The 11,528-nt window shown below is 42.3% G+C and overlaps 1 protein-coding gene across 1 annotated transcript; it reads left to right on the forward strand.

Annotated features, from left to right (window-relative positions):
* Positions 1 to 3,701: 3,701 nt before the first annotated feature.
* Positions 3,702 to 11,008, forward strand: LOC135533065 (immunoglobulin lambda-1 light chain-like). The gene is made up of 4 exons (XM_064960455.1): positions 3,702 to 3,840; positions 3,942 to 4,270; positions 9,479 to 9,512; positions 10,430 to 11,008. Exons 1-4 carry the CDS (start codon positions 3,801 to 3,803, stop codon positions 10,753 to 10,755), a joined length of 729 nt encoding a protein of 242 aa, XP_064816527.1. The 5' UTR covers positions 3,702 to 3,800; the 3' UTR covers positions 10,756 to 11,008.
* Positions 11,009 to 11,528: the final 520 nt, after the last annotated feature.

Consider the following 11,528-nt stretch of genomic DNA (forward strand, 5'->3'; position numbering starts at 1 on the left):
CCCTCCTTCCTCTGGTCCTAGTGGATGGGTGTAGTAGTAGAAAGACTATACCAGTCTAACTAAGGTTTAGGGACACTCCTTCCTCTAGTACTAGTGGATGGGTGTAGTAGTAGAGAGACTATATCAGTCTAACTAAGGTTTAGGGACCCTCCTTCCTCTAGTACTAGTGGATGGGTGTAGTAGTAGAGAGACTATATCAGTCTAACTAAGGTTTAGGGACCCTCCTTCCTCTGGTCCTAGTGGATGGGTGTAGTAGTAGAGAGACTATATCAGTCTAACTAAGGTTTAGGGACCCTCCTTCCTCTAGTACTAGTGGATGGGTGTAGTAGTAGAGAGACTATATCAGTCTAACTAAGGTTTAGGTACCCTCCTTCCTCTAGTACTAGTGGATGGGTGTAGTAGTAGAGAGACTATATCAGTCTAACTAAGGTTTAGTGACCCTCCTTCCTCTAGTACTAGTGGATGGGTGTAGTGGAGAGACTATATCAGTCTAACTAAGGTTTAGGGACCCTCCTTCCTCTGGTCCTAGTGGATGGGTGTAGTAGTAGAGAGACTATATCAGTCTAACTAAGGTTTAGGGACCCTCCTTCCTCTGGTCCTAGTGGATGGGTGTAGTAGTAGAGAGACTATATCAGTCTAACTAAGGTTTAGGGACCCTCCTTCCTCTAGTACTAGTGGATGGGTGTAGTAGTAGAGAGACTATTGGTATCTGCATGACTAAGTAAAGATTCACCTTAATTAGAAGTTAGGATTCACACCATCCTGCCTCAGTGATCAGAATAGACTCTGCAGTTCTGTCAACGTCCACCAGACGTAGAACCACCAATAATGACGGAGGAAAGATCTACATGTACATTTCAACAGGAACAGCTGTCTGTAGACCACTGGTTTCAGTCCCACCCAAAGACCAGCTGGTGGTTTCATGTCTACTATCTCTAGTTATCAGAGTCACTCACCAGGGACGTGTTCTAGTTCTGACACTGTTACAGGCAGTGATGTGCTGCTCCCCTTCTCCCCCAGGACACACCTGCTTCCCCTCCTCTCCTTATTTATAGCTTCATGTAAATTAAGGGGTTGTTTTATCTCCTCTCAGATTTGTGTGGGGGGAGGGGGGAGTTAGGGGGATTTGCAGGTGACCAGAGGAGTGGACTGAAACTGAAAATGTTTCCCAAATGGCACTATGTTCCCTTTATAGTGCACTAATTTTGACAAAGGACCATTGGGTTCTGGTCAACAGTAGTGCACTATAAGGGGAATAGGGAGACATCTTAAGTACCTCATCATGATGTTGGTCCCGTGTAGATCTAGTGTAGGATATTAAACTACAGACATGGTTTGATGGAGGTCGGAGGTTAGATACCTCATCATGATGTTGGTCCCGTGTAGATCTAGTGTAGGATATTAAACTACAGACATGGTTTGATGGAGGTCGGAGGTTAGATACCTCATCATGATGTTGGTCCTGTGTAGATCTAGTGTAGTATATTTAACTACAGACATGGTTTGATGGAGGTAGGAGATTAGATACCTTATCATGATGTTGGTCCCGTGTAGATCTAGTGTAGGATATTTAACTACAGACATGGTTTGATGGAGGTAGAATATGAGTCAGTGATGAAGATTAGATGGAGGTTAGAATTCTCATAATTTTCATCATCATTCGACTCTCTTCTCTTTATACATCAATGAGGTCGCTCTTGCTGCTGGTGAGTCTCTGATCCAACTCTACGCAGACGACACCATTCTGTATACTTCTGGCCCTTATTTGGACACTGTGTTAACAACCCTCCGGGCAAGCTTCAATGCCATACAACTCTCCTTCCGTGGCCTCCAATTGCTCTTAAATACAAGTAAAACTAAATGCATGCTCTTCAACCGATCGCTGCCTGTACCTGCCCGCCTGTCCAACATCACTACTCTGGACGGCTCTGACTTAGAATACGTGGACAACTACAAATACTTAGGTGTCTGGTTAGACTGTAAACTCTCCTTCCAGACCCATATCGAACATCTCCAATCCAAAGTTAAATCTAGAATTGGCTTCCTATTTCGCAACAAAGCATCCTTCACTCATGCGGCCAAACATACCCTTGTAAAACTGACCATCCTACCAATCCTCGACTTTGGCGATGTCATTTACAAAATAGCCTCCAATACCCTACTCAACAAATTGGATGCAGTCTATCACAGTGCAATCCGTTTTGTCACCAAAGCCCCATACACTACCCACCCTTGCGACCTGTACGCTCTCGTTGGCTGGCCCTCGCTTCATACTAGGCTACCCTGGGGAGGGGTAGCCTAGTGGTTAGAGTGTTGGACTAGTAACTAGAAGGTTGCAAATTCAAACCCCCGAGATGACAAGGTACCAATCTGTCGTTCTGCCCCTGAACAGGCAGTTAACCCACTGTTCCTAGTCCGTCATTGTAAATAAGAATTTGTTCTTAACTGACTTGCCTAGTAAAAAAAGGTAAAAGTAATTTTAAAAATTCTTGTCGCCAAACCCACTGGCTTCAGGTCATCTACAATACCCTGCTAGGAAAAGTCCCCCCTTATCTCAGCTTGCTGGTCACCATAGCAGCACCCACCTGTAGCACATGCTCCAGCAGGTATATCTCTCTCGTCACCCCCAAAACCAATTCTTTCTTTGGCCGCCTCTCCTTCCAGTTCTCTGCTGCCAATGACTGGAACGAACTACAAAAATCTCTGAAACTGGAAACACTTATCTCCCTCACTAGCTTTTAGCACCAACTGTCAGAGCAGCTCACAGATTACTGCACCTGTACATAGCCCACCTATACTTTAGCCCAAACAACTACCTCTTTCCCTACTGTATTTAATTAATTAATTTATTTTGCTCCTTTGCACCCCATTATTTTTATTTCTACTTTGCACATTCTTCCATTGCAAATCTACCATTCCAGTGTTTTACTTGCTATATTGTATTTACTTTGCCACCATGGCCTTTTTTTGCCTTTACCTCCCTAATCTCACCTCATTTGCTCACATCGTATATAGACTTGTTTATACTGTATTATTGACTGTATGTTTGTTTTACTCCATGTGTAACTCTGTGTCGTTGTATGTGTCGAACTGCTTTGCTTTATCTTGGCCAGGTCGCAATTGTAAATGAGAACTTGTTCTCAACTTGCCTACCTGGTTAAATAAAGGTGAAATACTTTTTTTTTTGGTCCTGTGTAGATCTCGTGTAGGATAATAAACTCCATTCATGGTTTGATGGAGGTAGGAGATTAGATACCTCATCATTATGTTGGTCCTGTGTAGAACTAGTATAGGATATTAAACTACAGATATGATTTGATGGAGGTAGGAGATTAGATACCTCGTCATTATGTTGGTCCTGTGTAGAACTAGTATAGGATATTAAACTACAGATATGATTTGATGGAGGTAGGAGATTAGATACCTCGTCATTATGTTGGTCCTGTGTAGAACTAGTATAGGATATTAAACTACAGATATGATTTGATGGAGGTAGAATATGAGTCAGTGAAGAAGACAGGATCTCATGTAGAACAATGATCATACTAGATTCTGGTTACTTTGATCATTCAGAAAAATTACACTGAAAAATAATAGTAGCTGGTGGTCGGTTGATTGCAGAGGCCCCTCCCTCTGGTCATCTATGGCTTGGTGATAGGTTAACTGCAGAGGCCCCTCCCCCTGATCCTCCCTGGCTGTCTCCTTATAGGTGGGTCCTGCAGCCTCTCCTCTCCTCACACTCCAACCCTGCTCATCTCTCAGCTGGACAGTAAGGGCCGTTCACACCACACACTGACAACATGCTGGGGACACTCTGCACTCTCTTCACTGCTCTAACATGTAAGGGATTTACTATATGTTCAACATGAATCAAAGAAAGCCATTAGAAGTTGTTAATTCATGTTTGATTTAATGTCTTAAATTGTATTTCATTCCCACAGATGTCAGTTGCCAGAAAGCAGTGACACAGACACCTTCAGTACTGACTGTCAGTACAAAGGGGACTGCCACTTTTCACTGTGACATCAGCAAAGATGAAGGCTATTATGTAATCTGGTATAAACAGGTTCCAGGAGGAGCTCCTCAGTATGTGTTAAGGTTTTACCGTACTCACTCCTCTCCTAATGAATATGGATCTGGTTTCTCCTCTGATCGTTTCACATCTAAAGCCACGTCTGATAAGGATTATCAGTTTATAATCAGTAATGTGGAGGAGACAGACTCAGCAGTGTATTACTGTCATACATGGGACAACTCTGTTAATGTGCACGTATCACAGTGATATACACCATGACAAAAACCTCCCCACCAAATACACTCACTTCTGCTTTCAGATGTTCTGAATATAGACACTAACTGAATGTCAAGTCATCCTGAACCAGTGTGTCTGCAGGAGGAGAACATTCCATGCTTGTGTTTTACACAAAACCCTTCACACATTTACTAGGATGTTGACATTAACAATTATACCTAGTTGTCACAAATCATGAATGATAAAGTGATATTCCAGAAGGTTCAGTCCTGACAGAAGACTCCATGTATCAGAACCTCCATGACAGTCAGTCCCCTGGTTTACAGTAGAGACACAATACATCAACAGTCATTTAGTGATGTACTGATAGTTCAGAACCCCACTATCAGGTCCAGATTACATTATAATAATGTTATTATCTATATTATGACATGCTGATATAAACTAACTAACATAAATGAGAAGAAACAGAATACTGATCTTTACAATGCAACAAAACAAATCCAATATGTTTATGAAATCGTCTTCTCTTAAATATTTCAATTTTTTATAGTTTAATAGTGATTCTAATTGAAATGTATGTCACAGTTATGAAAATATAGGATACATCCAGTTATTATTTATAAATCTGTCTGTTGGTCTTGTGAAGACCCAGATACAGTACGTTTGAGAGTAGATAGTGATTGGTTAACTGTAGAGGCCCCTCCCTCTGGTACTCCCTGGCTTGGTGATTGGTTAACTGTAGAGGCCCCTCCCTCTGGTCCTCCATGTCTGTCTCCATATAGGTGGGTCCTGCAGCCTCTCCTCTCCTCTCAGAGACGGCCACTCTGGACTGTAACCTGGGAACTGTTGATAATAGAGAAGGCCACTAAGGACTGTAACCTGGGAACTGTTGATAATAGAGAAGGCCACTAAGGACTGTAACCTGGGGACTGTTGATAATAGAGAAGGCCACTAAGGACTGTAACCTGGGAACTGTTGATAATAGAGAAGGCCACTAAGGACTGTAAACTGGGAACTGTTGATAATAGAGAAGGCCACTAAGGACTGTAACCTGGGAACTGTTGATAATAGAGAAGGCCACTAGGGACTGTAACCTGGTTAATGTTGATAATAGAGAATGCCACTAAGGACTGTAACCTGGGACTGTTGATAATAGAGAAGGCCACTAAGGACTGTAACCTGGGAACTGTTGATAATAGAGAAGGCCACTAAGGACTGTAACCTGGGGACTGTTGATAATAGAGAAGGCCACTAAGGACTGTAACCTGGGGACTGTTGATAATAGAGAAGGCCACTAAGGACTGTAACCTGGGGACTGTTGATAATAGAGAAGGCCAATATGGACTGTAACCTGGGGACTGTTGATAATAGAGAAGGCCACTAAGGACTGTAACCTGGGGACTGTTGATAGTAGAGAGGGGCACTCTGGACTGTAACCTGGGGACTGTTGATTTTAGAGAGGGGCACTAAGGACTGTAACCTGGGGACTGTTGATAATAGAAACGGCCACTAAGGACTGTAACCTGGGGACTGTTGATAATAGAGAAGGCCACTAGGGACTGTAACCTGGGGACTGTTGATAATAGAGAAGGCCACTAAGGACTGTAACCTGGGGACTGTTGATAATAGAGAAGGCCAATATGGACTGTAACCTGGGGACTGTTGATAATAGAGAAGGCCACTAAGGACTGTAACCTGGGGACTGTTGATAGTAGAGAGGGGCACTCTGGACTGTAACCTGGGGACTGTTGATTTTAGAGAGGGGCACTAAGGACTGTAACCTGGGGACTGTTGATAATAGAAACGGCCACTAAGGACTGTAACCTGGGGACTGTTGATAATAGAGAAGGCCACTAAGGACTGTAACCTGGTTAATGTTGATAATAGAGACGGCCACTAAGGACTGTAACCTGGGAACTGTTGATAATAGAGAAGGCCACTAGGGACTGTAACCTGGTTAATGTTGATAATAGAGACGGCCACTAAGGACTGTAACCTGGGAACTGTTGATAATAGAGAAGGCCACTAAGGACTGTAACCTGGTTAATGTTGATAATAGAGACGGCCAATATGGACTGTAACCTGGGGACTGTTGATAATAGAAACGGCCACTAAGGACTGTAACCTGGGGACTGTTGATAATAGAGAAGGCCACTAAGGACTGTAACCTGGGGACTGTTGATAATAGAGAAGGCCACTAAGGACTGTAACCTGGGGACTGTTGATAATAGAGAAGGCCAATATGGACTGTAACCTGGGGACTGTTGATTATAGAGAAGGCCACTAAGGACTGTAACCTGGGGACTGTTGATAGTAGAGAGGGGCACTCTGGACTGTAACCTGGGGACTGTTGATTTTAGAGAGGGGCACTAAGGACTGTAACCTGGGGACTGTTGATAATAGAAACGGCCACTAAGGACTGTAACCTGGGGACTGTTGATAATAGAGAAGGCCACTAAGGACTGTAACCTGGGGACTGTTGATAATAGAGAAGGCCACTAAGGACTGTAACCTGGGGACTGTTGATAATAGAGAAGGCCACTAGGGACTGTAACCTGGTTAATGTTGATAATAGAGACGGCCACTAAGGACTGTAACCTGGGAACTGATAATAGAGAAGGCCACTAAGGACTGTAACCTGGGGACTGTTGATAATAGAGAAGGCCACTAAGGACTGTAACCTGGGGACTGTTGATAATAGAGAAGGCCACTAAGGACTGTAACCTGGGGACTGTTGATAATAGAGAAGGCCACTAAGGACTGTAACCTGGGGACTGTTGATAATAGAAGGCCACTAAGGACTGTAACCTGGGGACTGTTGATAATAGAGAAGGCCACTAGGGACTGTAACCTGGTTAATGTTGATAATAGAGACGGCCACTAAGGACTGTAACCTGGGAACTGTTGATAATAGAGAAGGCCACTAAGGACTGTAACCTGGGGACTGTTGATAATAGAGAAGGTCACTAAGGACTGTAACCTGGGGACTGTTGATAATAGAGAAGGCCACTAAGGACTGTAACCTGGGGACTGTTGATAATAGAGAAGGCCAATATGGACTGTAACCTGGGGACTGTTGATAATAGAGAAGGCCACTAAGGACTGTAACCTGGGGACTGTTGATAGTAGAGACGGCCACTATGGACTGTAACCTGGGGACTGTTGATAATAGAGAGGGGCACTAAGGACTGTAACCTGGGGACTGTTGATAGTAGAGAGGGGCACTCTGGACTGTAACCTGGGGACTGTTGATTTTAGAGAGGGGCACTAAGGACTGTAACCTGGGGACTGTTGATAATAGAAACGGCCACTAAGGACTGTAACCTGGGGACTGTTGATAATAGAGAAGGCCACTAAGGACTGTAACCTGGGGACTGTTGATAATAGAGAAGGCCACTAAGGACTGTAACCTGGGGACTGTTGATAATAGAGAAGGCCACTAGGGACTGTAACCTGGTTAATGTTGATAATAGAGACGGCCACTAAGGACTGTAACCTGGGAACTGATAATAGAGAAGGCCACTAAGGACTGTAACCTGGGGACTGTTGATAATAGAGAAGGCCACTAAGGACTGTAACCTGGGGACTGTTGATAATAGAGAAGGCCACTAAGGACTGTAACCTGGGGACTGTTGATAATAGAGAAGGCCACTAAGGACTGTAACCTGGGGACTGTTGATAATAGAGAAGGCCACTAAGGACTGTAACCTGGGGACTGTTGATAATAGAGAAGGCCACTAGGGACTGTAACCTGGTTAATGTTGATAATAGAGACGGCCACTAAGGACTGTAACCTGGGAACTGTTGATAATAGAGAAGGCCACTAAGGACTGTAACCTGGGGACTGTTGATAATAGAGAAGGTCACTAAGGACTGTAACCTGGGGACTGTTGATAATAGAGAAGGCCACTAAGGACTGTAACCTGGGGACTGTTGATAATAGAGAAGGCCAATATGGACTGTAACCTGGGGACTGTTGATAATAGAGAAGGCCACTAAGGACTGTAACCTGGGGACTGTTGATAGTAGAGACGGCCACTATGGACTGTAACCTGGGGACTGTTGATAATAGAGAGGGGCACTAAGGACTGTAACCTGGGGACTGTTGATAATAGAGACGGCCACTAAGGACTGTAACCTGGGGACTGTTGATAGTAGAGAGGGGCACTCTGGACTGTAACCTGGGGACTGTTGATTTTAGAGAGGGGCACTTTGGACTGTAACCTGGGGACTGTTGATAATAGAGACGGCCACTATGGACTGTAACATGGGGACTGTTGATAATAGAGAGGGGCACTCTGGACTGTAACCTGGGGACTGTTGATAATATTGCTGGTTATATAAACATGTTCTAGGAGGAGTCCCTCAGTATGTGTTAAGGTGGTACCACACTGTTTGGAGTTCTGTAGAATATGGTTCTGGTTTCTCCTCTCCTAAATTCACATCTAATCATCAGTCTAAATCAGATTATTGTTTGATTATTAACAATGTGGAGGAGGAAAACTCAACGGTGTATTATTGTAAGACCTGGGACAGCTCTGTTAAGGAATATGTATCACAGTGATATACACCATGACAAAAATCTTCTCCCCAAATACACTCACTTCTAATTCATGCGTGGCAGTGGGGTGAACTGTAAGAAACAGTAGTTGAAGTTGATCACAGATTATTATAACAATATACACATGTCACAATGGGAGATCTGAATATAGAACTACCATCCATCCCTACATGTCAACAAGATCATATCATCATCATCATCATCATCATCAGGTCAATACTGCATCATATGGATAGTTCTTTAACTGATTGATCCAAATTGACCAGACACAAACAGCAGAATATGATGCTATACTATATACTGTTACTTCATTGAGAGGAACTCTAGAAAAGCCTGAGATGTTTGTAGAGAGAGGGAAGCTCTGTCTGAATGGGATGTTTCAGTTCCTGTCCTCTCAGTAGAGAGAGTGAAGCTCTGTCTGAATGGGATGGTTCAGTTCCTGTCCTCTCAGTAGAGAGAGTGAAGCTCTGTCTGAATGGGATGGTTCAGTTCCTGTCCTCTCAGTAGAGAGAGTGAAGCTCTGTCTGAATGGGATGGTTCAGTTCCTGTCCTCTCAGTAGAGAGAGTGAAGCTCTGTCTGAATGGGATGTTTCAGTTCCTGTCCTCTCAGTAGAGAGTGAGGAGGTTGTTGTACGGCCGTGAAAACAAACTGAATCACTGTGGTATTCGGACAAGGAACCAAGCTCATTGTCACTGGTGAGTTCCCTTTATTTTAACCTTATATTTTTGTATTCAAGGCTTGTTTTAATACGTAATAGTTAATAGAGTTACATATTTAACATTATATGCTTCTTTCATGTTTATTTAGTGTAAATAACCTACTTTGTGGACTGATTATCAAGAGTGATGGACACCATGTGACATCTTCTTAACCTACAGTACATCTGTAGTTGTTGATTTCTCATCTAAACTTAAAAAACATGATGGACTATTTGACCATGTAGGTTACTGCTGCCACTTGACAACAATACTCATTTATAATGTCTCATACAATAATCATCTATTTACTCAGAGGTAGATTTGAATGTGAATGCTACATAAAGTTGTATCAACCTTTAAGGCATTGGTCCCAACTTATATTAAAGAATGATAAAACCATGTATATAGTAGTTACACAATGTTATATTAAATAATAATAAAACCATGTATATGGTAGTTACACACAATGTTGCTACATGATTCATTACATTGCAGGCTACTAAATGACAGTTGGTAACTCTGTTTCCTGGGTGACTAGTAGTAGGATATATGTTTGATTGTATCCCTCATTCAGCACATCTGACTACTTGATTATGTTTAAATGTAGAGATCTGAACTCATTATCCACTTGTACCGAAATCTGCTTCACCTCTGAAAAGTCACACATGGAGAGTTACTTAGGAAGTTTAAAACTAAGACCAGGTACAAACAGAGATTTGTGAGTAACATGTAGCGATAGAATTACATGGTTTTAGGGCCTTTTAATTTATGAGCCCAACATGTTAATTGTTTGTAGCCTTTGAGAAAACGTTGTATTTGTTTATTCTACAGTATAATCACACAACCCTGTTTCATTCTACTAACATATCAAATGATTTTGCGTAATATTTATTCTGCTCATTCCATTGGTCCAGACTTTACCCTCCCTCCGCCTGTCTTGACCATCTTCCCTCCGTCCAGCGATGAGTTGAAATCCAGCAAAGTCACCCTGGTGTGTCTGGCCAGTCAGATGGCCATGGCCTTCGCAGATGTCAGCTGGACAGCGGGAGGGAATCCGGTCACCGGCGGCATCGCAACGAGTGGCCCGGTGCCGCAAGCCGACAAGACGTTTCAACTCAGCAGCTGTCTGACCGTTGACACGTCAGAATGGAACCAGGACAAAGTGTTCTCATGTAAAGTCACCGCGGGATCCAAGTTCGCTGAGAAAGGCATCAAGAAGTCTGAATGCAGCACTGAATAGCCTGAGAACCATTGTAATGTCCATTTCATTTTCTACATCACTTTTCAAGTTATTGTTAATGCATTAGAAGTTTAACCTGCATATATACATTATGTTCCTTAAAAGATGAATAGCTAATCACACTGATATAATAGGCTACACGATAAGTAGACTTTTTATATTTGAAATGTGTTGTTTTGTAGATGTATAATAGAGGAATAGTTAGAGCTTTGCTGTATTGTGGATATTAAATAAAGAACATTCTAAAGAACAAGTGTTTGTATTTGATCATGTTGATGAACATCAGTGTTAGCAGCTCTAAATGAGGGGAGTTTAACTGAACTCAAATAGCGCATTCTGCTCTCTGACTTTAGTCCAGATCCAGAAATAGTTGATCTAGATATCCAGGATGTAGGGCAGGTTTACTGTAATGTTAATGAATAACCAGAGATGGACCACAAGTTTAGTTTATATTAAAACTTCACATTATTGAGAACCTTTCATTAGTGTGATAAGATTGTTTTATAAGAACATTCTGAAAGTAAATATTTAATAATCTTCCATATCTATTTAAAATAGTTGATTTGAAAAGGAAACTTGATTATTTCCTAGGCAATATTTGCTTGTACTTTTCACTGTATGAGGAATTAAAACAACAGCACAATAACGTGATAAATTCAATATATTCATAGTTTATATTCAATAGTGTTATAAACCGACGTCTTACTATAATGTACTTTAACATTTTACTCATGACTCTTTTCTCTCCGTACATCTTTGCCAGCAGGGGGAAA

The sequence above is a fragment of the Oncorhynchus masou genome, unplaced genomic scaffold (genome assembly GCF_036934945.1).
Source record: "Oncorhynchus masou masou isolate Uvic2021 unplaced genomic scaffold, UVic_Omas_1.1 unplaced_scaffold_2189, whole genome shotgun sequence".
Taxonomy (NCBI): domain Eukaryota; kingdom Metazoa; phylum Chordata; class Actinopteri; order Salmoniformes; family Salmonidae; genus Oncorhynchus; species Oncorhynchus masou.

Coding starts and splice junctions, on each gene's coding strand:
- LOC135533065 (XM_064960455.1), top strand. CDS start 3,801: ATGCTGGGGACACTCTGCACTCTCTTCACTGCTCTAACAT. Junction 3,841..3,941: donor TCTCTTCACTGCTCTAACAT/GTAAGGGATTTA, acceptor TCATTCCCACAG/ATGTCAGTTGCCAGAAAGCA. Junction 9,513..10,429: donor AACCAAGCTCATTGTCACTG/GTGAGTTCCCTT, acceptor CCATTGGTCCAG/ACTTTACCCTCCCTCCGCCT.